Source organism: Myodes glareolus, chromosome 3 (assembly GCF_982192425.1).
Source record: "Myodes glareolus chromosome 3, mMyoGla1.1, whole genome shotgun sequence".
Classification (NCBI taxonomy): domain Eukaryota; kingdom Metazoa; phylum Chordata; class Mammalia; order Rodentia; family Cricetidae; genus Myodes; species Myodes glareolus.
Window position 1 is genome coordinate 78,221,652 of NC_142028.1, and position 26,292 is coordinate 78,247,943.

The 26,292-nt window shown below is 44.6% G+C and overlaps 1 protein-coding gene across 2 annotated transcripts; it reads left to right on the forward strand.

Moving 5' to 3' along the window:
- The first annotated feature begins 931 nt into the window (after positions 1–931).
- On the forward strand, positions 932–18,670 carry LOC146895152 (cytochrome P450 4B1). Of its 2 annotated transcripts, none has more exons than XM_087904715.1 (12): positions 932–1,176; positions 7,772–7,913; positions 8,100–8,144; positions 9,285–9,412; positions 12,759–12,883; positions 13,117–13,268; positions 13,383–13,489; positions 14,266–14,456; positions 16,127–16,260; positions 17,370–17,434; positions 17,532–17,614; positions 17,968–18,670. In XM_087904715.1, the coding sequence occupies exons 1-12, from the start codon at positions 997–999 to the stop codon at positions 18,143–18,145; spliced, it is 1,530 nt and encodes a 509-aa protein (XP_087760841.1). In that variant the 5' UTR covers positions 932–996; the 3' UTR covers positions 18,146–18,670. The 2 variants fall into 2 exon arrangements, with proteins under 2 accessions (XP_087760841.1, XP_087760842.1); XM_087904716.1 differs by lacking the exon at positions 932–1,176 and adding an exon at positions 3,208–3,347.
- The last annotated feature ends 7,622 nt before the right edge of the window (positions 18,671–26,292 follow it).

The following is a 26,292-nucleotide window of genomic DNA, read 5'->3' on the forward strand; positions in this document are numbered from 1 at the left end:
ACCATTCTTGCTCCTTCATACAAGAGTGTTGATGGGATCTTGTTGCTAATTTACAGATGCCATGTCAGATCTTGTCTGGGGCTTTACAGCCCTATCTATCCCCTGAAAGGACCCTAACATCAATATTGGTGGTGAATTCTGGGTTCTGTAGTTGCCCATAATGATACAACTCTACACTGGAGGGAAAACAGCAGGCACTCCCTGTCAAGGCAAGGGCTTCGGTTAAGATTGTCGTTCAGCAGAACTCTTGGCTCTGGCATTCAGAGTAGCCATGATCTTTCTGGGAAACTGGGAATTTCTCTACTCATCACCAGGCCTGAGTGGCTGCATCTACTCATGAGGGATTTGATGTTTTATCCTCATCATCTTGAAAATATGTTCTATGTTCCTGTCCAATCTTCAGTATGGTTTTGGGGGTAGTAGTTCATCCTCCTCTGATCCTTCTGGGGCTGTGACATTGTCCCTAATGTGATCCCACAAAGAGGAACTAAAGACGTTATGAAACAGGCAAAAGGATGAATTCCATCATGGCATCATGTGAAGGGGACAGTGGAAACTGCCTAATGAGGAAGCACAGAAGACCTTATCTGGGAAACAGACACATAGAGCCAGTTCCTATGACCCCTTTGGGTGGGTTAAGTGAGATAGTGTGTATAAAATCTCTTAAACATACAAGGTACTTATAAATAAAAAGCCAGTTGCAATGATCACACAAAGAACTGCCCTCTGTTCTCTTCTTCAAGAAACCAAGGTGGGGTGTTCACGGTCTGGTCTCTATTAAGCTGTGTTTTGGTCGAAGTCAGTCAAGTTCGCTCTGTTGCCTATGATCTTTGAGGCAGTTATCTCCACCCTATGGCACTCAGCCCAGTTTGGGCTGTTGCTGGCTGTCGCGTGGGGCAAGGGGGTGGGAACTGTCAGGATGCCTGTGTCCAGAGTATAAGGCAACCCAAAGGCAGCTGGAGGCAGTGGGGGAGCCTGGGCCCTGTGAGTATAGCCATGGTGCTCAGCTTTCTCTCCCCGAACTTGTCCCGCCTGGGCCTGTGGGCTTCCGTAGTGATCCTGATCGTAAGCGTCCTCAAGCTCTTCAGCCTGCTGGTGCGGAGGCAGAAGCTGGCCAGGGCTCTGGACAGCTTCCCAGGGCCCCCTACACACTGGCTCTTTGGTCATGCCCTTGAGGTATGTGGGGATGGGGATGTGGGAGAATCAGGACTAATCCTCTGGAGGCTGGGAAGGGAGGCCATCAATTTGGGCAGGGGGTAATGCTTGGAACCAACACTCCTAGTCAGCTTTGCTACTCCTGCCTCTCAAGCCGAGTTCGGAAGCAACACAGCTTTTCCGAGTTAGAGCTTAAGAAGGCCCCAGGTGCTTTCCCATTATTCTGAGGGCCAAAGTGTAAGTCTGTGTGGAGGCTTGTCGGTGGCTCACACAGGGGAGAGACTAAACCCTCAAAGCGCCACCCAACAACTAGGCAGTCATGTTTAGGTTTCTTAAGTGTCCTGCTATGTGCAGTGTAAAGATTTCCAGGACCAATGAGGAAATTAAAGACAGAGAAAAGCTCTGCCTCCTGAGACCTCCTAGCATGTCTGAGAGATCGGTCCCGCAGAGCCAGGAAGCTTCTGTGTCCTCTTCGTGTGACTGAGCAACTACACCATTTTCCCAGGCTCAGATCCTGGTTGGTTCTCCTGTGAAGGCATCCCAGTTGGGGTCACCTCAGCATCCAGCGTCAGGAACTCCTCCTGTTGTAGGGATCCAGACCTTTTGGGGGGTTTGGAGTCAAGTTGGAGAAGCAAATGCCCTTCCCACCCCCAGCTTCTGGTGATTCTAATATGTCAGGTTGGAACTAGGAACTTGAGATTAAAAGTCTTTCTTTTTTTAAATTTTTTTTTTTTAAAGTTGGTCAGTGGTAGTGCATGCCTTTAATCTCAGCAATCGGGAGGCAGAGGTATCGGTGGATCTTTGTGAGTTCGAGGCCAGTCTAGTCTACAAGAGCTAGTTCCAGGACAGGTTCCAAAGCTACAGAGAAACCCTGTCTCGACCCCCCCCCCCATAAAAAACCCTTCCTGAGTGTTTTGAGCTCCAGTTAGGGAGCCCAGGCATGGATACCAGGGATAAAGTCACAAAAAAGGGGTATAATTCTTTCTCCATTCTTATTCCTCCGTCTCTCTTTTGGAATTGACACTGTAAATGAACTTTGTCTCTAATCTTATTCTTTCCCCATATGGAGAACCTGTTGGGGATAGCCTATGAACGTCCCTGTACCACTAAGCATCCAGGATTTTAAAAAGGAAGGTTTGGGTGAAAGAAAGCAGACATTAGAGCTGTCCCTGTTCCCAGGAGTGTGGAGGTGCCTCCCCAGGCCCTCCCTTCTTTTCATCTTAGCATCTTTTATCTTTTCTGCTAGCCTGAGACTTCTGGAGAATGGAGATCTGGTCTGATTTATTTCTGTGTCCTCAAGGCACAGCATGAAACTTGACACAGACCAGACCTGGCTGAATGAAAGACCGCAAAAGGCTAGATTATCGGGAGAGTGCCCGCAGAGGCAGAGAGTGGTGGGGAGGTGAGGTGAGGGGGTCAGGAGGACTTGGGAGCGCCCCGGTCAACTCTGGGAGGTTGAGGTCACTCCCTGAGGGAACTTGAGAAGGTCTTCAGCCCTTTCCCTCTGTGCCCGTCTCTTTGTGCTTACCTGCTTTTTTCATAGTTGGGGAGGAACCCTCAATCAGTGGACTTCCATAGCATGTGATCCTTCCTCTCTCAGAACTCCATACCAGAGCTGGCTGCCCTCTTTTCCCCAGGTGCTCCACCCCACTTAGCAGTACACAGCAAGCCTGGAACATAGCCTAACTTCAGCTTCTTGACGCCAGTACCAGTATCTGGAGGGCTTTGGCTTGACACCAGGACGGGCATGCCAAGATTGGAGTGGGGACTGATCTTGAGCACTATACAAGTTCCCTGGGAACCATCAGAGGCACACTACCATGGCATTTCTTCCAGGGCTTGGCACCTCTGCTGTGGGTTGTATTCACAACTAAACCTGAGAAGCATGAAGGACAGGGTGTGGATTTGTTTCCCTAGTGTGAATCAAGATGAGGAAGTTGAGATTCAAAGGGGACAAGGTGTTCACTTAAGGACATATAATAGTTCAGGATTCAAATCAAGACTGGAACAGGGACCTCTTGCCTTTAAATCCAGAACACAGTGAATCAAAAGAAGCAAACAAAGAGCTAACCAAATAGCCCAGCAAACAAACGAAAAAGCAAAGTAACTGAAAATTGATTCTAAGGATGGGCATGGGAATGAGAGGAAGAGAGCGTGTGGGCGAAGGGCCTGGCTGTGCAGTTCCTACCAGGGTGAGTTTCCCTCTTCTTGACTGCCAGCTACAATCTGCAGGCATTATTAGCACCTACCTCTCATCCTTTTCAGATCTCAGAATGTGTCCTTTTGAGGCAGGATGTGTCCTTGTCTTGAGGAGCACAGGGAATGCTTTGTATATAACAGATATTCCCTGTGGGCTTAAGTTTGAGGAGTTACTGAGAGCTGAAATATCTAACCTGTGTGCAGTGTGTGTGTGTGTGTGTGTGTATGTGTGTGTGTGTGTGTGTGTGTGTGTGTGTGTAGGGGGAGTTTCCAGCTCAAGGAAAGGCAATCAATCCTTTGTGGCATCGGAGGCATCATCTCTGACTCTGTTTATTACATTTCACTGTGTACAGAGAACTCTGGTTCACTCTATTCAGCCAACACTGATCACGGACCTTTACTCTGCCCTATTTGATAAGTCATCTCTCCTCTCTGTGCTTTGTTGTTGATAAAGTGGGGTAGTCATCTTCAGACTGCTGAGTTAGATGAGTATCCACAGGGCAAACTATATGGACATAGCAGACAGCTGGGCAGTTAAATGTCAGATGTGAAATTTCTGTAGAGGGTGCTTGATGCTTGATGCTTCCTTTTTCTTCTTCCCTTCCAAATCCATCTGATCATTGGTTTCCTTCAGTCCTCCTAACAAAGATGCCTGAGCAACTCTATGAAAGAGGAGACAGAGGGACAGGGATGGGGTGAAGTGCAAATAGCAGCCAAGGGGTCAGGGTGAAGGGCGAGCAGAAGGGAGGCCAGGGTTACTCCAGAGCTGGTGCTTCTTGTTTTGGTTGGTTCTTCCTGGAAGGTGCTCCTACTCTTCTGCTTTATTTAAAATCTTTTAAAAATTAAATATTTTTAGTTGGAATGGAATCATACCACTATGCCTTTCCATTTTTCCAGCGACTCCCGGCTACCCTCCCTCAAACCTCTCCTAGGTCCCCCCTCAAATTGATAGCTTCATTTTCTTTATTATTGTTCCATATGAGTGTCTTCACATAGGTGTGCACATGTGCATGTGCGTGCGCGCGCGCGCACACACACACACACACACACACACACACACACACACACACTTCCCCTCAGTCTGTTTTTATTGTTGATATGATTTCAAGACTGATCATTTTGCATTGGAAAAGTCATAAGGGGTTCACCCCTGCGAGAGGTTAATTCTCCAGTTCTCCCTCAGAGAGGCTCATTCTCAGTCTCCCAACAGTCTCTAGTTGCTTGTAGCTTTAGTCTAGGGGTGGGACCCTGTGAAAATTTTCCCCTTCATCGTTAACAAGCCCATTGACATTTTCCTGGTTTTGTTTATATAGCTATTTTTAGAAGAGATTGTTTCACATCTGATCTCCTGATATTCTGTCTTTTATTTAAAATCCCAGCAATGACTTGGAGTCATGCATGCTGGGCTCTGAGAGACTTATATATTATAGGAAGAGAACCTAAAGAAAGGGTCAAGATGATTGACACTAGACACCCAGGACACCAAGGAATAGCCATCTGGGAGGAGAGCAACTAGGCTGATCCCCACAAAGCTTCTCTGAGTGACTCAAAGGGTACAGCAGAGACTCATGGGAAGGGTGTTGGCAGTTGGCATCTAATTCAGGGACTGAGAGATCTTGTTCAGATCTGGGCAGTCCAATGATGACTGTTGAGTTAAATTTTTATTCTGGAGATACCTGAGCTCCTACATTGGGACCTAGCATGTTGGGGAAAATGAGTCCCTGTCTTCTATCCTCAATTGTTTGTTTTTCTAGACCTTCACCTCTGTTTTGCAAGCAGATGAATGTGTGTGTGTGTGTGTGTGTGTATGTGTTACGTATGTATGTTCACCTGTGTGTGTGAAGACCAGAGGCTGATGTTGGGTGTGTCCTATGGCTCTCCACCTTATTCATTTTTTTGAGAAGATTAAAAAAACTTGCTTCAGTTTATTTTATGTATGTGGGTATATCTGTGTATCACATGTGTGCCTGGTACTCATAGAGGTCAGAAGAAGGTGCCAGAGCCCCTGGAAACTGTAGTTACAGACGGCTGTGAGCTACCATGTGGATACTGGAAACTGAACCCAGGTTGTCTGGAAGAGCAGCCAGTATTCTTAACTGCTGAGTCATTTCTCCATCTCCTTTTAATTTTTTTTAAGAATTAAAAATTACATAAGTACATGCGCGCGCACGCGCGTGCGCGTGCATGCGTGTGTGTGTGTGTGTGTGTGTGAGAGAGAGAGAGAGAGAGAGAGAGAGAGAGAGCGAGCGAGCTTTTGTGTAGTGTGGGAATGTGTACATGTAAATGCAGGTGCTGACAGAGTCCAGAAGAGGGTGTCAAATTCCTAGGAGCTGGATTTACAGGAGGTTATGGGCAGTTCCATGTAGGTGCTGGGAACTGAACTTGGATCTTTTTCAAGAGCAGTGTGACTTTTAATTACTGAGTCATATCTATTGCCCCATCCATTTCACGTTTGGAGACAAGATCTCGTATTAAACCTGAAACTCTCCCTATTTTGGATAGACTGGAAGGTCAGCAAGTCCCTCCCCAGATCTCTTTATCTCACCCTGAGATTACAGATGTCAGCTACCATGTCTAGCTTTTAATTTAGGGGCTAGGGTTCAAACACAGGTCTTCATGCATGCGAAGCAAGTGCTTGCTTTACTGAACCATCTCCCCAAACAGATTACTATAGTCCTCAGGCAGTCCCCAAGAGAGCTGTGGCTACATAAGACTGGTGAATCAGGGAGCTTGTTCCTTGGACACTAGCAAACTGACCTTTATGTTCATTAATGAATGGCCTGAGCAGATATGTGACAGGAAGAACAGCAGGACAAGCTCAGTCATGATCCTTGGTCTGTTGTGTCATGTGAGACAGTTCTGTTGGTCTTAGAATGCACCGTTCCTATCTGTAAAAAGGTCATGGTTCAATTAAGCTTCATCAGTGTCCCTTTCTGACTTAATTTTTGGAGTCTAACTTACTCATACTCTTGGAGGGCAAGACCTTCCTATTGTTCACTGTTGCCGGGGTCAACACTGGTGCAAATGAATGGATTAGGCAGGTTGCCGGAGAGCTGGGTGTAGTGACATATGTCCATGTCCTGTTTTCCCCCTGCTTCCTTCCTTTGGGAGAAAACAAGCTGTCCTAGATCTGATAGTGAGTGTTCAAGCTTAGGGCATCTGAGGATACATCTGAGATATCTGTTGTGCAACTCAGAGACATTTCCCAGCAGCCACATGTCCCCTAGAGGAACAGTGTCTCAGCAGCTATTTTGAAGGATTGTAGCTGCAAAAGCAGGATCAGACACTGTGAACTGTTCTCACTCTCTCTGGGCTCCTGGGGACAATCAGGGCCCATAAGAGAAGGCTGTCTCTAGGAGGGTCATGATAATTTATGACTGAGGGGAGGCCTTCTGTCTGTGGTTGGGATGCTACAGAAGGGAGCAGGCATAGCTCCCTGGAGGTGGGAACTTCAGGGAACAGGATGTAAGGGAACCCCATGTGGGGCAATTAATCCACTCAAGAGTGATAACAGACAACCAATTAAGCCAATTAAGAATATCAGAGCTTTTTCATTCTGGCCAGCAACCAAGAGTGCGCTAAGATCTCAGAGCATCTTGGTGCCGAAGCTCAGGGGTATAGCATTTTTAAAGACAAAAACCACAATGACATCAATGTTAGATGAGGGTCAGAGGAACCTTGGAACATTTGTTTCAGCAGAACCTAGTAGTTATTTAGACATAACATAGCAATTATTTTTTACTTACAAAGGAATGTATTATTTGGGTTAATACATCTGGAGCATGGTCCAAATAAAAGAAATCTTGAATGTGTTGCCAAGACAGACATTGCTAGTGGGAGGGGAGAGGCTTGAGAATTCTCTAAGTGGACACAACATGGAGTCAGGACAAGATGGTGTTGCCTTAGTTCCTTCGAGCGCAGGCGGCAAAGAAGAGAGACCCAGCAGAAGGGAGAAGTCCAGGGATTCACAGCTATAAAGGGAGGGGCGTCATGAATGTCCCTATACCTAGAGGTAAAGATGATCTTTATCACTTTTACTCCTGACACTGCACACATTGGGCAACCTTTTGGGTTGAATCCAGTGTTCAGAAAGATGACTCTATAGCGAGATTACACCAGGTTCTGCAAAGGAATGGAATTGAGAACTGCAGAGAAGGCGCAGATGGTAGTTGGAAATGAAAGTACGATAATCTCCAGGGTCTTCGAAGGGAGTGGCTCGGTGTGACAAGCATTCCTGGACTTAGAGCAGCAGCTCTGGGGCTGGAGAGGTGAAGTGTGCAGGAGACAGGGATACGGGAGGAGAGGAGGAGGTTCCAGGGTCTGCCTGGGCAGCATCCTTCCTTCTTTTTCCAGAAATCTGGGGTCTGCTGGCCTCACTGGATTCCTGAGCGGTCATTGTCTTCTGTTATTGTTTCAGATCCAGAAGGTGGGGAGCCTGGACAAGGTGGTATCCTGGTCCCAAGAGTTCCCCTATGCCCATCCACTCTGGCTTGGACAATTCGTTGGTTATCTGAACATCTATGAGCCTGACTATGCCAAAGCTGTGTACAGCCGCGGAGGTGAGGTACCTTGGAGAGAGGGTGGGGTTTCCTGGGAATGATAGGCTCAGGTACCAAGTTGGGGAAGGTCAGGGCTTGTGTCTAAAGTCTTGGATGAGAAAGATCAAATCTCTACCTCTTTCATCCCTATGCCTCTCATCTGGGAATATTGTGTTTCTCCTTGACTGACATCCGTTTGTTCTGCAGACCCAAAGGCTCCAGATGTTTATGACTTCTTGCTCCAGTGGATCGGTAAGTGAGCATCTATTTTTCTGTACCTTGCTTTTGCTCCATTATGCTAAGTGACCAGAATTCTGCCCTGCCACACTCAGCTGGTTATCCCTCCAGTGTACTGCTTTGCTCCTGAATGCCTGTCCTGAGCTTAGCATCTCTGTGGAGAGCAGGGGAGCCCATTGCAGGAGCTAGACTTTGCCTTGCTGGATATTCTTCTTCCTCCCTTCCAAGCAGGGGTAAGGCAATGTGTATTTGAAGAAAAGCTTCCTAGAGGAGGCAACCCTGGAGCTGATCCTGTAGGATAGTATAGTAATGTGTTTCCTGGAAGAAGGGTCTGAGAAAAGGTGTAATCGTCATAGAATCATGGAGGCTGCAAGCTGTCTGAGTGATTGAAAGGCAGACTTCAATTAGTAGATGAGGCTTGTCAGGGAAGATGGACCAATGTTGGCTATCAGTATGTAGACTGATGTTGAAAGTGAAGGGAGTCACTGGGTCATCTACTTCTTTTAATTAATTAGTTGATTAATGAATTTATTTCGAGACAGGGTTCTCACTATGTTGCCTTAACAATTCTCTATCAGGTTGGCTTTGAACTCATAGAGATCCACCTGCCTATAACTTCTGAGTGAGTGCTGGGATTAAGAGTGTACACTACCATACCTGGCCTTATTCTTACTTTTACTTTTATTTAATCTCTATGTTTGTCTTTGTAGATATATGCCACTTGTGCATAGGTACTTAGGTTGGATCCCCTAGAAAATGACTTATCTCTGGTTGTGAGCTGTCATGTGTGCTCTGGAAATTGGCCCCAGGTTTTCTGTAAGAGCAGTAAGGGCCCTTGATCACTGACCCGTCTCTCTAGTCTCCACTGAGTCTTCTTGATCCAGGGCCACATTCTACTCCAAAGTTCCTATTATTTATTTATTTACCCTGGAAGCTAAAAAAGGAATGGTTAGTAGGGAGGTAACTACCAATAGTCTAGACTATTGACTTAGAGGTCCTGACCAGTGGGGGCCAGAGATCTATACTGGTTCTTGTAGTGCCTCCCCACAGGGTTTTCCAGGTTTGGGAGTGGTAGCTTCTGTGGCTGATCCCAGCTCTCATGGATAGATGAGGATTGCCTAGACTCCATAGCCTCCGTCTCTCTTTCCTTCTCAGGGAAAGGCTTACTGGTTCTCGATGGGCCCAAATGGTTCCAGCACCGCAAACTGCTCACACCTGGCTTCCACTATGATGTGCTGAAGCCCTATGTGGCCATATTTGCCGAGTCCACACATCTCATGCTGGTGAGTCCCCTCCCTGCGGCAGGCTCCTGGAATTGTGGGCTGCCAAGCTAGGCTTCTCTACCCATCCCATTTGCCTTGGTTGAGGGTGAGTGGTGCTCTCTTTTGGAGAGAGGGTCTCTGTCCTCATTATTCCTGCAACAATTGTGCCAAAGAATTTTTAAAGTATATCCTCATGATTCTATTGATTTATGTTGTTATACCCCCTTCATCTCTAATTTTAATAATTTGGATATTTTCTCTCTGCCTTTAGTTAATTTGGATAAGGCAGTAGTTCTCAACCTGTGGGTCATGACCCCTTTGGGAGTCGAATGACCCTTTCACAGAGGTCACATATCAGATATTCTGCGTATCAGATATTTACATTATGATTCATAATAGTGGCAAAATTATAGTTATGAAGTAGCAATAAAATAATTTTATGGTTGTGGATCACCAAAACATGAGGAACTGTATTAAAGATCACAGCATTAGGGAGATTGAGAATCACTGGGATAAGGGTAAGTCAACCTTAATGATTTTTTTCAAAGATGCAGCTCTTTGCTTCATTAATTTCTTTTACTTTTTGTTTATTTCTGTTTTATTCATTTCATCCCCAAGTTTTTTTCTTGCTTTCTATGCTTTTGTGTGTGATTTCTTCATTTTGCCTAGAGTTTTCATGTGTGCTGCTCAGTTACTAGTATGAAATCGCCACGACCTCGTGGTGATGCACAGATTAATGGATATCGGTTAAACTAAGATGTAAAAGTTAGCAAATAAGAAGCTAGAGCTAATGGGCCAAACAGTGATTTAAATAATAATATTAAAAAGAAATCTCTCCATTTTCTTATGTATGAACTTGCCTTTTAGAACTGTCTTCATTGAGTCCTGTAAGCATGGGTATATTCTTTCTAAATTTCTGTCTTGGCTCATTTTTTATTCAGTAATGTGTTGTAATTCAGTAGTGTGAGTTTGTAAGCTTCCTGTTGTTTCTGTTGTTGCTGATATCCAGGTTTTGTCTGTGGTGATCTGATTGGATGCTGAGTGTTATTTCAGTTTTTCTGTATTTGTTGAGACTTGCTTTGTGTCTGAGTATGTGTTATTTTAGAGAATGTTCTATGAGGTACTGAGAGTAAGGACTATTCTTTTGTGTTTGGTGAGACAGTCTGTAAATGTGTTGGGTTCATTTGGTTTATAATTTGGTTCATAAATGCTAAGAATTGAAAGGTCCTGTTGTGTATTTTGTCTTTGATGAGCATAGACTGTCCTTCCCTATCTCTTCTGATTAGTTTTGCTTTGAAGTTTATTTTGTCAGATATTAAAATTGCTACATCAGTTTGCTTCTTAGATCCATTTGCTTGAGACATTTTTTCAACCCTTTACCCTGAGGTAATATCCATCCTTGAGGTTGAGGTGTGTTTCTTGGGTGCAGCAGAAGGATCCTGTTTTCACATCCATTCTGCAATGTGTGTCTTTTTCCTGGGAAATTGAGACCACGAATGTTGGGTGATATCAGTGAGCATTGTTTTTTGATTTCTGTTATTTTGTTGTGATGTGTGTGTGTGTGTGTGCGTGTGTGCATGTGTGTGTTTTCTTTCTCTTTAGATTTGCTGGCCTGGGATTATTTGTTCCTTGTGTTTTTTCCAGGTGTGATAAACCGCTTTAGATTGAAGTTTTCCTTGTGTACCTACTATGGGGCTGGATTTGTAAATAGATACTGCTTAAATTTGGTTTTATCACACAATGTCTTGTTTTCTCTATCTAGTGTGATTGAAAGTTTTGTTGGGTGTAGTATTTAGACGTGGTATCTGTCGTCTCTTAGAGTTTGTAAAACATCTAACCAGGTTGTCCTGACTTTTAGAGTTTTCACTGAGAATTCAGATGTACCTCTCATAGATCTACTTTTATATGTTACTTGAGCTTTTCCCCTTGCAGCTTCTATTATTCTTTATTTGTTCTATATATTTAGTGTTTTTATTATTTTTATGTGCTTTCATTTCTGGTCCAATCTATTTGGTGTTCTGTATGCTTCTTGTATCTTCATAGGCATCTCCTTCTTAAGAGCAGGGAAATTTTCTTCTATGATTTTGTTGAGAATATTTTCTGTGCCTTTGAGTTGGGATTCCTCTTTTATTCCTCTTTTATTCCTGTTATTGTTGAGTTTGGTATTTTCATAGTGTCCCAGATTTCCTGTATGCTTTGTGCCAGGAGTTTTTTTTTTATATCTTATATTTTATTTCCTTGAGGTATCCCTTTCTTTTATCTTGCCTCAAATGGCTGAGATTTTCTTTTCTGTCTCTTGTATTCTGTTAGTAAGTCTTGCCTCTGAGGTTTCTGCTGAAATTTCTAAAATTTTCATCTCCAGACTGTCCATAGTTTGGATTTCCTTTATTTATTCTATTTCCACTTTCAGGACTTGAATGATTTTGTTTCATTTCCTTCCACTGTTTATTTATGCCTTCATAGATTTCTTTAAGCGGTTTAGTAATTTCCTCTTTAAGGACATCTATCATATTCGTAAATGCTATTTTCATTGTTTTTCTCGTGCTTCAGCTATGGGCCTGCAGTGATAGGGTTGCTGGGCTCTAGTGGAGACAAATAGTCCTGGCTGTTATTGATTGGGTTCTCATGCTGGCCTCTAACCGTCTGGGTTTGGGAAGACTGCAGTTCTAAGTGCTCTTGTCTTTGTTGTGTGGGTGTTTTGTTCCTTAGTTTCTGTTGCCCTTTCTGGTTCTTATGAGGGTGTGGTGGCTGTATATTGCCTGGTAGAGGATTCTTCTCAGATTCTGATAGGCATTGCCATGGGAGAGGGATCCTGGTAAAATGTGTTTCTGTGTATTGGGAACTTAGGAATAGAGAAGGCCTGGGAGGAATGAGGGAGTCTACAGGAGGGAGGAATTCAGGGTGTAACAGCAGGATGTGCTTTAGTCCCTTGGGAATAGGGCCAAGAGTGAGGAGAGGCACCAGAGCCTGCTGGAAACCTGGGGCTGAGACTGGGGTCTTGGACTTGGAGGAGGTGTGAGAGTGGAGATCAGAAACTCAACCACCTTCTTTGGCTTATGTACTTCTCTGGCAGGCTTGCCTGGCGGGTTCCCAGGAAGTGCCTGCTGAGGCTGGGCACTGGAATAAAGCCATGAGTTGGGGGAAGGGTGTTTGGAGGAGACTTGTGTGATCCACTGACTATGCAGGCAGGGGGAATAGGGGAGACCACAGCAAGTGGTCTGCTACAGAGCCAGGGATGAGAGTGGGGGAATGGATTTGGAGGAGTTGAGACAGAAATGAAGATCTGTATTTAGCCTACCGGCTTCGCTGGCCAGGCAGCCCAGTTCTTCCACAGGTTACCTCCTCTCTCTCTCTCTCTGAATTCCAGGACAAGTGGGAGAAAAAGGCTAGTGAAAATAAGAGCTTTGACATCTTCTCTGACGTAGGCCATATGGCGCTGGACACCCTCATGAAGTGCACCTTTGGTAAAGGAGACAGCGGCCTAGGACACAGGTCAGAGGCACCTCTACCTAAGGCTCTCAGATAAGGAAGGTGTAAGGGTGCTTGCTCTCTGGTTGGAGATGTCCTGCCTTAATTTACCCAGGCCCTACTCATGGTGGAAGATACATTGGGTGTTAGTGAGGAGGTTTAAGGAGACAAGAAGAGGAGCGGGAAGTATTTTAGAAGGGATTCCTAAAAGAAATCTGCTCAGGCCTCTTCCTCTCCCTCCGGCCTCTTTTGTACAGAGACACCAGCTACTATACGGCAGTCAGTGAGCTCACAGAGCTGGTGCAGCAGCGCATCGAATCCTTCCAGTACCACAATGACTTCATTTACTGGCGCACTCCACATGGCCGCCGCTTCCTGCGGGCCTGCCAGATAGCCCATGACCATACAGGTGGGCCTCTCCTTCAACTCCCTCTCCCCTTGCTGCCTATGCCAACCAGGAAACCTTGGTTCTTCCTCTGGCACAGGACCAAAGCAGGCAGTGACACCTATGCTCTTGGTCTAGATCAGGTCATCAAGCAGCGGAAGGCAGCCCTGCAGGATGAGAAGGAGCAGAAAAAGATCCAGCAGCGGAGACATCTGGACTTCCTGGACATTCTCCTGGGTGTTCGGGTGAGTGCATGGTGCCCACCTTAACTGACAGCTGGTCCCAGGGAGGTTTTTAGACTCTCCTTCTAAGGATGACTCCTCGCTCAACAAATATAACCTACTGCTTGCCCATGGCACATATCAATGAAGGTAAAATGTGCAGCATACATTGTGATTGGGCTGTCACACTAGGGAGCTGACTGACTGTGTCCAATGGTGGCAGCTTGCAAACATTTCTAGACTTCCATGATTCCTAAAAATCTTGGCATTGCAGAACTTTAAGGTTTATATTTTATTTCATTTCCTTCCTTCCTTCCATCCTTCCTTCCCCTTCATCCTTTCCTCTGTCCATCTCTTCTTCCCCCCTTCTCCTACCCTTCCCTCCTCTATTCCACAAAACTCAGTGCCTATCCTGAAACAATTTCTGGGCTAGGAGGCAGAGGTAAGAAAGAACTGGCATGGCCATCCATCTGCATATAGTATAGTGACCGGGTTAGGGGAGGTAGTGGGTGGATGTTGACAAAGATGTTTTCCCTGTCAACGAGAAGCGGTGTCCCTGATGAGCAATACGGAGGCTAAGTAAAGTTAAAGGTCATGTGTCCAGAGGGCTCAGGAAGGGTTTCATGAATGGGAGACATCTGGGTTAGGATTGGAAGGGACAGAGGAAACTGGAGGAAGACTCCAAGTCTACCAACAAGCGTTCATATGCTTCTTCAGATCTATATCTGACAGCTACTCTTGGGCATTCTTTTTAGCCCTTACTCAAAGGCCTTGAGCTGTCCCATTGTGCTTCCTCTCAGGATGAAAATGGGACCAAGATGTCAGATGCAGATCTCAGGGCCGAAGTGGATACATTCATGTTTGAAGGCCACGATACCACCACTAGCGGCATCTCTTGGTTTCTCTACTGCATGGCCCTTTATCCTGAGCACCAGCAGCGATGTAGGGAGGAGGTCTGTGAGATCCTAGGAGACAAGGACTCTTTCCAGTGGTGAGTGGACCTGAAAGTGAGTTCAGCTCCTCTTGCTCAGCCCAGGGAGGGGTTGTGCCTATCCTGCCAGTGCCTGCCAGGGACAACCCACACCTCTTCTGGAAACGAGGTGATGTGGGCAGCAGTTGTTCCCTCTCTTTGGTTCTGTAGCTTTCTTGGGGGGGCGGTTAACAAGAGAGACCCCCCAGACCAATCTCCCCAAATGGAGGCTTTTCAGTGTCACATAAAATTGTCAAGAGAGGCTGAATTTCATAATGACAGAATATGAATCCCTACTGGACTTCTGGATAGAGTAGAGGGGCCTGAGAAAGAGGAGGCAGTGGGAGATGACAGAGGACGAACAACTGGGAAAAAGTCACTGCCTTGCCACTTGCCACCTGTCTTTGGATGGAAGTACATAGGCCCCCCCTCCCCCCAGACTCCACATCTTTCATCACAGTGAAGGAGGCAGATCCTCAACACCACCACTTAAAAATTTCTGTGTGTTTATCCTTGTTTCTCAACTCAAGACTGAAGTTCTGAATGTGACACCAGCTGAACCAATTTCTCTTCCAGAGTGGTCTCTGAGAGTCCCACCCAGACCTCTTCTGTTGCTTCCTCCTCTGAGGCCTTTGTAGTCTGACAGTCACCCCATCCTACTGAGTTCCTAGTCTGGGAGCAGGACACCCAGCAGGGATAGAGGAAATGCCCATCAGTGTCTGCAGTCCTGTTCTCCTAAGGGGGAACTGATCACTAATTCCAGTGTCAGAGATTTGAAGGATGGAATCTCCATAGCTAATGTGTACTTGCTGGATGTTGGAAACCTTCCAAGGGGTCCAGCCATGGGCACAGTGCTCCCTGGATTGTGTTGTAAGTGTGAAGAGGAGAGGAGGAGACAATTCGCTGCTCCTGGGGAGTTTTCAGAAAGTCAGACTCACATGACTGAAATCCAAAGAAGTCTGCAGGATGGAGTAACACTGAGTGATGAGGATGTTGAGGGTAGAGGGTGAGGAGGGAAAGACTTGAGTGGACTTTATAAAGAAGGTTAAAACTCAGCAGAAGAGAGCTGTACTCTCTAGCTAGATCATCATGAACATGTCTGAGGCAGGGAATTAAATACTTAGTTTATTATCTCTTAGTTTTATCCAGAATTTGAAGTGACTTAGAGGATTCTTATTTAATAAAAAGTATATGAAATCATATTAGGGGGAGAGTGACTTGAAGTTTGGGGTTCTGTAAGAAGGTATTACATAGTTCTAATGGTTGAACCTCACATTTGGGCCTGAGCTTCCTGGTGGCCAAAGAGGGTATTTATAAGAGTTTGTCAGTATTCAGCCATGGACATTGGTTCACTCACCTAACACTATCAGACCACCTTTTCCAGTCTAGTCCCATAAGGAATGCCACTTGTGGGACTTTTGATAAGGCCCCAAATGACAAAAAAGTGGCCTTGTCTTTGCGGGTTGGTTGCCCATATGTCTCTCGGATCCTGTGCCTTCTCTTCCTAGATAGCTAGGTTTGTATGACCACCCAGTGTTATATTATACTTAGATATTTGAAACCCTCTTGACTCATCTGTTGTAAGTGTGGTGGGGGCAGAGAGTGAAAATCATGGGGAAATAGGAAATGCGGCCTACCTTCTCCTGGGATCCCACTGTTCCCAGTTCCCAAGTGTCCTGTGTTGCTGGCAGGGATGATCTGGCCAAGATGACCTACCTGACTATGTGTATGAAGGAGTGCTTCCGCCTCTACCCACCTGTGCCCCAGGTGTTCCGCCAGCTCAACAAGCCAGTCACCTTTGTGGATGGCCGCTCTCTGCCTGCAGGTGGGTTGGGGAAATAGTTGGGGTGGAATGAAAATCCTCTCTACGCTCTGATATTGCCTGCGCCATTGGACAATCTTGACATTAGGCTTTGTGTGCACCAGCCTCACTGAGAGAACTTGTCTGCCCCAAACCTCCACTTCCTCTTCTGTAAAATATGACTGAGGGTATAAATATAAATGTTCATTTTCCCCTAGGTTTCAGGGTTGTTATGTGGATTCATCTTTCCGTAGATTGATGTAGCAAGAGCTATTTTTTTTGTCTTCCAAAAGATTCTGACATGAATTATTTTTTTGAGGCAGTAACTGTGGAGGTTGGGTTTTCCTTTTGACCATTGCTGCAGTAGGACCCAGGCATGGCTAATCACTGGGTACAGTTGCTGCATTGTTCTCAGGAGGAGAGGAGTTCTTGTAACCTGAAATTTTTCTCTTTTCCTTTTGTTTAAAACTATATAAAATCACTCTACTATGGTGCTACTTAACAAGAAGATTGTAATGACATGCATAAAATAAAACAAAAATAAATTGAGGATAGGAGGGTAGGACAGAATATATTTTTCATAGTTGACAGAGTTAAAAAGAGAGAATGGTCATCAGGGTTTTCATGTACCCTGTGCCTACTCTGACTACACCCTGGACAACACCAGGCGATGAGTCACATAGACTACGATGCAGCCTCTGTACAGCGTGACTGCTCTGTGCTGTGGCTTCATAAAAATGTTCAGACCTGAGCCTGACATGGAGCAAGCATCAAATGAAGGTTATCTCATTATTATTCATAGCATAATAAATTTCTGAGAGCTAGTCATTTGACAGTCAAAAGGCTACAATAAATAGCTGCTATCTGTATTACTTCGCGGTGTCCTGGGTTCACTGTTCTTGTTTCCATTCCACAGATGTCTGGGTTAGACACTGTTCTCAGTACCTGGCTACAGGAGCTGTTGATTATGATGATTAAAATACTTTGAATGTGACCAAGACCTCAGTGTGACTGTCAGTGCACAGAGAGAGGCTAGTGTCCCAGATAGGGGGACATCGGGGAATTCAGCCTAATGTGGAAGTGAGCCTGGCTGCCTCATGACCCCTTCTCATCAGTTTCTTTTTTGCTTACAGGAAGCCTGATCTCCATGCACATCTATGCCCTCCACAGGAACAGTGCTGTGTGGCCTGACCCAGAGGTACTGAATCTCTGGGCTTTGAGGGTGGACAGGGAGTGGACTGTGGGGTTTCCTCTGCAAGGATTAGGTGAGTATTTAAGAATGTCCTCTCTCGTAGGTCTTTGACCCATTGCGCTTTTCTCCTGAGAACGTGTCAGGACGCCACCCCTTTGCCTACATGCCTTTTTCTGCAGGACCCAGGTAGGAAGAGGGACAACATTCTCAGGCCCTAAAGACTGGGAGTGAAAAATTGAAGGCCATCACGGGAGAGACATCATTATGGAGCATGCTGTGACGGGGGAGGGGGTTGTTATTTTTCCTGTTCCTGGGAAATGGGTGAAATAGATGTTCCCTTCTGTGGGAGATTGTAAGCCAGAATTCCTAGTGGGACGATACCCTCTGGGACCCTTTACAATGCTAAGATTTGCCTTTTAAGCCCACACAAATCAATCAATCAATCATTATGAATTCACAAATAGTTACTGCTTTTTTGTGGGCCTCTAAGAACACTGGATAGCCAACAGCTCGATGCCTCTTTTTGCCTCTTGCTGCAGGAACTGCATTGGGCAGCAGTTTGCCATGAACGAGATGAAGGTGGTCACAGCCCTTTGTTTGCTGCGCTTTGAATTCTCTCTGGATCCCTCAAAGCTGCCCATCAAACTTCCCCAGCTGGTCCTGCGCTCCAAAAATGGCATCCACCTCCACCTCAAGTCACTGGGCTCTGGGAAATAGGTCTTTGGAGATCATGACTTGGACAGTACAGGCTGTGGCTTTTCCTGGGACATTGCCCTTTTAGATTAAGTGTGGAGTTGTCATGGATCCCAGCTTTTGGGGGCTTAAAGATGTGAAAGCATTGAAACTGACAGTCTCATGGAAGGCAGTCCCTTGTAAACACGTGTGTCTAATGACTCAGTGCCTGGACTCTGGAGCTCATTTCTTTACTCCACAAACATTTGCTGAATATCTGGCTGTCACAAGAAGCTTCATATCTTTCTTGTAACTCTATGTCTTTCTAAAACAAACAAACAAAAAATCAGAACCATACATACCAAGCCTAGAAAAACCTTAGTGAAGACAATGGCAATTGTCTTGAGATCTATGGAGAAGGGATGTGAAGAAGGGATTGCTGGATAGAATATGGTCCTTCACTGATGTGTATGTCTTTATCTGCTTCTGGGTGTATTTGAAATATAATGAAAAAAAGAAAAGTTGATTCAACTAAATCTGCACAAAATAAAGAATAATTGTAAATGCAAACTCCCACCACCAAAGTGTCAGAACATGAATGGTGTCTTTACTGGTGTGACGTCTTCCTTGGGGCATCTCTGTGGGACTCTTGTCATTCCTAACAGTGGTGTCTCATAGTCACACAGTGCTCTGCCCTTCGCAGTATTTCTAGGGAAGGTGCTGCAGTAGCATTAAGGTGGAATCCTGGGAGAAATGAAACTCCTTTCCATAAGGAATGACAGTGCAAAGAAGAACTTTTGGGGTAGAGGTCAGGGTGGGGCCCACGTGATGACTGAGTGTATTTCCCTGGCAGTCCCTGCAGCAGCATCTTGATGGCTGTGGGAACCGATATATCTAGGGTTTAAGGTCTAAGGTTGGTATAAGGTTCCAATCCAGGAATTAGCTTCATAGGGAAGGAAGGACACTCAAATCTAGGACGAGAGGTAGAAGCTAGGAATTTTGTCTCTGATACTTGGTGAAGTCTCTAGGACAACCATATTCAATGAGTGTGGAGGGTTTCAAATGACCCTTTTATATTGGTTTGGCTAAGGGCATTGGAAAACACAGATGTTCACATTATGATTCATAACAATAGCAAAATGACAGTTTATGGTTGGGGGTCACCACAACATGAAGAATTCTGTTAAAGGGTTGCAGCATTAGGAAGATTGAGAACCACTGCTCTGGGTGTCCTGGGTTATGTGCCATATACTGTCTTATTTTTTTTAAAGTAATTTTATTAAATTATAAAAGTTTCCATTTACGCCCCTCTTCCCAACACCCTCCCACTCCCCCCTCCCTCTCCTCCTCCCTCTTTGTCCCTAAGGGCAGTCAGGGTTTCCTGCCCCGTGGGAAGTTCAAGTTCCTCCCCCCTCCCTCCAGGTCCAGGAAGGTGAGTATCCAAACAGACTGGATCCCAAAAATCCAGTATATGCAGAGGAAACTAGTCCCAGTGTCATTGTCAATGGCTTCTCAGAAAGACTCCAGGCCAGCCACATTCAGAGAATCCGGCCACATTCAGAGAATCTGGTTGGATCACGTGCTCGTTCAGTGGCAGTCCAACTGCCCTTGGTAAACTCTCATTAGATCCGACCCCTTGTATCAGTGGGTGATAGCATCCCTCGCAGTCCTTTGTCATTTTCTTCGTCCTTCTGCTCCTCATTTGGATCTTGGGGGGCTCAGTCCGGTGCTCCAATGTGGGTCTCTGTCTGTATTGCCATCCAACTCCAGATGAAGGATCTATGGTGATAAGCAAAATATTAATCAGTATGGTTATGGGCCAAGGCCGGTTCAGGCACCCTCTCCTCTGTCCAGAGAACAATCTGGGGATCTCTCCTTGGACCTGGGATCCCATATATAATCAAGTTTCCTGTAAACCCTAAAATGACTCCCTTAGTTGAAATATATTCTTCCCTGATCCCATATTCATCCTTCCTCCCTTCCCCCCATCCCGGTCAACCAAGCTTTCTCCATTCCACCCTACTCCCTTCTCTCTAACCCTCTCCCCTTCCAACAACCCCCCCCCCCATGAACCCAAGGTTACCTGGGACTCTTGACTATTTCCTACCTCCTGGTGGATAGCTAAATAATCTTCATCAGGTTCGTATTCTTATTTAGCTTCTCTAGGATCACGAATAATAGGCTCAAAGACCTTTAAATTATGGTTAGAATCCACTTATGAGTGAATACATACCGTGTTCCTCTTTTTGGGTCTGGCTTACCTCACTCAGTAAAGCGTTTTCTATGTCCATCCATTTGCATGCAAAATTCAAGATGTCATTATTTTTTACCGCTGAGTAAAACTCTAATGTGTATATGTTCCACACCTTTTTTAACCATTCTTCTATTGAGGGGCACCTAGGTTGTTTCCAGGTTCTGGCTATTACAAATAGTGCTGCTATGAACATAGTTGAACAAACACTTTTGAAGTATGTTCGGGAATCTCTAGGGTATATTCCCAAGAGTGGAATTGCTGGGTCCTGAGGGAGGTTGACTCCCAGTTTCCTGAGAAACCGCCACACTGATTTCCACAGTGGCTGCACAAGTTTGCATTCCCACCAACAATGGATGAGTGTTCCCCTCACCCCACATCCTCTCCAGCATAGGCTATCACTGGTGTTTTTGACTTTAGCTATTCTGACAGGTGTAAGATGGTATCTCAAAGTGGTTTTGATTTGCATTTCCCTGATCGCTAAGGAGGTTGAGCATGACCTTAAGTGTCTTCTGGCCATTCGAAGTTCATCTGTTGTGAATTCTCTGTTCAGATCAGTACCCCATTTTTTAATTGGGTTAATTAGAGTTTTAGTGTCTAGTTTCTTGAGTTCTTTGTATATTCTGGAGATCAGACCTTTGTCTGATGAGGGGTTGGTGAAGATCTTCTCCCACTCAGAAGGCAGCCTTTTTGTCTTACTGACAGTGTCCTTTGCTTTACAGAAGCTTCTCAGTTTCAGCAGGTCCCATTTATTCATTGTTTCTCTTATTGTCTGTGCTACTGGGGTCCTACTTAGGAAGTGGCCTCCTGTGCCTATATCTTGTAGACTACTTCCCACTTTCTCTTCTATCAGGTTCAAAGTGGACAGATTGATGTTGATGTCTTTAATCCATTTGGACTTGAGTTTTGTGCATGGTGATAGATATGGATCTATTTTCATTCTTCTACAGGTTGACATCCAGTTATGCCAGCACCATTTGTTAAAGACGCTTTCCTTCTTCCATTGTATACCTTTAGCTCCCTTGTCAAAAATTAGGTGTTCATAGGTTTGAGGGTTAGTATCTGGGTCTTCTATTCGATTCCATAGGTCGATTTCTCTGTTCTTATGCCAATACCAAGCTGTTTTCAATACTGTAGCTCTGTAATAGAGTTTGAAGTCAGGGATAGTAATGCCTCCAGAAGTTCCTTTTTTGTATAAGATTGTTTTGGCCATCCTGGGTTTTTTGTTTTTCCATATAAACTTGATTATTGTTCTCTCAAGGTCTGTGAAGAAGTTTGATGGGATTTTGATGGGGATTGCATTGAATCTATAGATTGCTTTTGGTAGAATTGCCATTTTTACTATGTTGATTCTCCCAATCCAAGAGCAGGGGAGGTCTTTCCATTTTCTGGTATCCTCCTCAATTTCTCTTTTCAAAGGCTTAAAGTTCTTGTCAAATAGGTCTTTCACATCCTTGGTTAGAGTAACCCCAAGATATTTTATGCTATTTGTGGCTATCGTGAAAGGTGATGTTTCTCTGATTTCCCTCTCTGCTTCTTTATCCTTTGTGTATAGGAGTGCCACTGATTTTTTGGAGTTGATCTTGTATCCTGCCACGTTACTAAGGGTGTTTATCAGCTGTAGGAGTTCTTTGGTAGAGTTTTTGGGGTTGCTTATGTACACTATCATATCGTCAGCAAATAACGAAAGTTTAACTTCATCCTTTCCAATTCGAATCCCCTTGATCTCCTTCTGTTGTCTTATTGCTATTGCTAGAACTTCAAGCACTACATTGAAGAGGTATGGAGAGAGTGGACAGCCTTGTCGTGTTCCTGATTTTAGTGGAAAGGCTTTGAGTTTCTCTCCATTCAATTTGATGTTAGCTGTCGGCTTGCTGTATATTGCTTTTATTATATTTAGGTATGATCCTTGTATCCCCAGTCTCTCCAACACCTTTATCATAAATGGGTGTTGAATTTTGTCAAATGCTTTTTCAGCATCCAATGAAATGATCATATAGTTTTTTTCTTTCAGTTTATTTATATGATGGATTACATTGATAGATTTGCGTATGTTGAACCATCCCTGCATCTCTGGGATGAAGCCTACTTGATCATAATGGATAATTTTTCTAATGTGTTCTTGGATTCGGTTTGCCAGTATTTTATTGAGAATTTTCGCATCGATGTTCATGAGTGAGATTGGCCCGTAATTCTCTTTCTTGGTTGTGTCTTTGTGTGGTTTTGTTATTAGGGTGACTGTAGCTTCATAAAAGGAGTTTGGCAGTGACTTTTCTTTTTCTATATTGTGGAATACATTAAGGAGTATAGGTATTAGTTCTTCCTGGAAGTTCTGGTAGAATTCTGCATTGAAACCATCTGGTCCTGGGCTTTTTTTGGTAGGGAGATTTTTGATAACAGCTTCTAGTTCTTCACGACTAACAGGTCTATTTAGATTGTTCACCTGGTCTTGGTTCAACTTTAGTATATGGTACTTACCTAAAAAAATGTCCATTTCTTTTACATTTTCCAACTTTGTGGTATATAAACCTTCGTAGTAAGATCTAATGATTCTCTGAATTTCCTCTGTGTCTGTGGTTATGTCCCCCTTTTCATTTCTGATTCTATTAATTTGCATGTTCTCTCTCTGCCGTTTGATTAGTTTGGATAGGGGTTTGTCAATCTTGTTAATTTTCTCCAAGAACCAGCTTTTTGCTTCATTGATTCTTTGAATTGTTTTCTGTGTTTCTATTTTGTTGATTTCAGCCCTCAGTTTGATTATTTCCATTCTTCTACTCCTCCTGGGTAAATCTGCTTCTTTTTTTTCTAGAGCTTTCAAGTGTGTTGTTAAGTCTCCAATGTGTGCTTTCTCCGTTTTCTTTAGGTGGGCACTTAGTGCTACGAACTTTCCTCTTAGCACTGCTTTCATTGTGTCCCATAGGTTTGAATACGTTGTGTCTTTGTTTTCATTATATTCAAGGAAGACTTTAATTTCTTTCTTTCTTTCTTCCTTGACCCAGGGGTGATTTAGTAGTTGACTGTTCAACTTCCATGAGTTTGTTGGCTTCCTGGGGGTACCATTGTTGTTGAATTCTAATTTTAATCCATGGTGATCTGACAAGACACAGGTGGTTACTAATATTTTTTTGTATCTGTGGAAGTTTGCTTTGTTACCAAGTATGTGGTCAATTTTCGAGAAGGTTCCATGAGCTGCAGAGAAGAAGGTATATTCTTTCCTATTCGGGTGGAATGTTCTATAGATGTCTGTTAAGTCCATTTAATTCAGTACCTCCAAAAAATCTCTTATTTCTCTGTTAGGTTTCTGTCTGATTGACCTGTCCATTGGTGAGAGAGGAGTGATGAAGTCTCCTACTATTAGTGTGTGTGGTTTGATGACTGCCTTGAGATCTAGAAGAGTTTCTTTTACATATGTGGGTGCCTTTATATTAGGGGCATAGATATTCAAGATTGAGACTTCTTCCTGATGAATTGTTCCTGTTATGAGTATGAAATGTCCATCTCCATCTCTTCTGATTGATTTTAGTTTGAAGTCAATTTTGTTAGATATTAGAATGGCCACACCCGCTTGTTTCTTAGGTCCATTTGCTTGGAAAACCTTTTCCCAACCCTTTACTCTGAGTAGGTGTCTGTCTTTGTGGTTGAGGTGTGTTTCTTGTAAACAGCAGAATGTTGGATCCTGTTTTCGTATCCAATCTCTAAGTCTGTGCTTCTTTATAGGTGAGTTAAGTCCATTGATATTAAGTGATATTAATGACCAGTGATCAATGACTCCGGTCATTTTTTTGGGTAGTAGAGTGTATGTGTTTTCCTTCTTTGAGTTGTGCTTGTGAAGGGTCGCTAGATGTCTGAGTTAATGTAGGCAGTGTTGGGAATGTTGGATTCCTTGGGTTGTGATTTTCCTTCTAGTATTCTCTGTAAGGCTGGATTGGTAGCTACGTATTGTTTAAATTTGTTTTTATCCTGGAATATTTTGTTTTCTCCGTTGATAGTGAACAATAGCTTGGCTGGGTAAAGTAGTCTGGGCTTGCATCCATTGTCTCTTAGTTTCTGCAGTACCTCTATCTAGGACCTTCTGGCTTTCATGGTTTCCATAGAGAAGTCTGGTGTAAGTCTGATGGGTTTACCTTTATAAGTTACTTGACCTTTTTCCTTTGCAGCTCTCAATATCCTTTCTTTAGTCTGAATGCTTTGTGTTTTGATTATTATATGACGAGGGGATGTTTTTTTCTGATCCAGTCTATTCGGTGTTCTGTATGCTTCTTGAACCTTCATAGGAATATTGTTCTTTAGGATGGGAAAGTTTTCTTCTATAATTTTGTTGAGTATATTTTCTGGACCTTTGAAATGCAATTCTTCTCCTTCTTCTACTCCTATTATTCTTAGATTTGGTTTTTTTATTGTGTCCCACAGTTCCTGAATGTTTTGTGATGAGAATTTGTTGGATTTGCTGTTTTCTTTGGTCAGAGTGTTTAATTTCTCTATGGTGTCCTCAGAGTCTGAGATTCTTTCTTCTATCTCTTGTATTCTATTGGTTATGCTTGTTTCTGATGTCTCTGTTCGTTTACCCAGATTTTCCATAGCCAGCCGGCCCTCGGTTTGTGATTTCTTAATTGACTCCATTTCAGTTTTCAAATCTTGAACTGTTTCTATTACCTGTTTGATTGTTTTTTCTTGGTTTCCCAGAATTTCATTTACGGATTTACTCATTTCTTCAAACTTTTTGGTATATTTCTCTTCCATTTCTTTACTCATTTCCTCAATTTTTTTTGTTATACTTATCTTCCATTTCTTTATGGCAGATTTTCACCTCCTGTTTAAGTTCCTCTATTATTTTCATAAAGAAGCACTTAGAGTCGATTTCTTCTATTTCTTCTGAAGTGGGGTGTTCAATTCTTCTAGTTTCGAGCTCCCTGGATTCTGGCGATGTCATGTTGCCTTTCAGGTTGTTGGAGGAATTCTTGCATTGGTGCCTGCCCATCTCCTCCACTCTGGATGAAACTCCTCAGCACTTTCTGGATAGAACTCCTCAGCACTCTCTGGGTAGGACTTCACAGCACTCTCTGGATAGAGCTCCTCAGCCCTCTCTGGGAAGAACTCCTCAGCAGTGCAACAGGGCTAGCTGGTCTTCCCAGGACCCGGGAGACAAAGGGCCCGCAGCATTGGGGGGAGGGGAGGAGTCCCTTGGAACACCAAAGACCCTGCCGCAGAAGCTGAGGGGGGAAGGGCTGTGCTCTCTTCCCGGACAGGCAGGCAGGCTGCCCAGGCTAGCACCCACTCAGCTCTCTGGAAAGAGCTCCTCAGCAGTGCAACAGGGCTAGCTGGTCTTCCCAGGACCCGGGAGGCAAAGGGCTCGCAGCAGTGAGGGGAGGGGAGGGGTCCCTTGGAACACCAAAGACCCTGCCGCAGAAGCTGAGGGGGTGCTGTGCTCTCTTCCCGGACAGGCAAGCTGCCCAGGTGAGCACCCACTCACCTCTCTGAGAAGAACTCCTCAGCAGTGCAACAGGGCTAGCTGGTCTTCCCAGGACCCGGGAGGCAAAGGGCCCGCAGCAGTGGGGGGAGGGGAGGGGTCCCTTGGAACACCAAAGACCCTGCCGCAGAAGCTGAGGGGGGTGACTGTGCTCCCTTCCCGGACAGGCAGGCAGGCTTCCCAGGCTAGCACCCACTCAGCTCTCTGGAAAGAGCTCCTCAGCAGTGCAACAGGGCTAGCTGGTCTTCCCAGGACCCGGGAGGCAAAGGCCATATACTGTCTTATTATCAATTCTTTCCCACTTGAAAGAAGGCTACATCTTGGCAATCTGCCCCAGGACACTTGCTAACTCCTATCAAGCCACATCAAGACACAGATCTCCTTGTAAACTCGAAGATGAGATGCAAAGGTTCCTGTATAGTGTGCCTGTTGGCTATAAGCCTTAAGCAGCTAACTTGCCTTTCTGTCCTAGCA

What these genes read in the sequence shown, in the direction of transcription:
- LOC146895152 (XM_087904715.1), top strand. Translation starts at nt 997, where the DNA reads ATGGTGCTCAGCTTTCTCTCCCCGAACTTGTCCCGCCTGGGCCTGTGG. An exon ending in CTTCTTGCTCCAGTGGATCG is followed by an intron (nt 8,145 to 9,284) that starts GTAAGTGAGCAT and finishes TTTCCTTCTCAG; the next exon opens with GGAAAGGCTTACTGGTTCTC. An exon ending in CCTTTTTCTGCAGGACCCAG is followed by an intron (nt 17,615 to 17,967) that starts GTAGGAAGAGGG and finishes CTCTTGCTGCAG; the next exon opens with GAACTGCATTGGGCAGCAGT.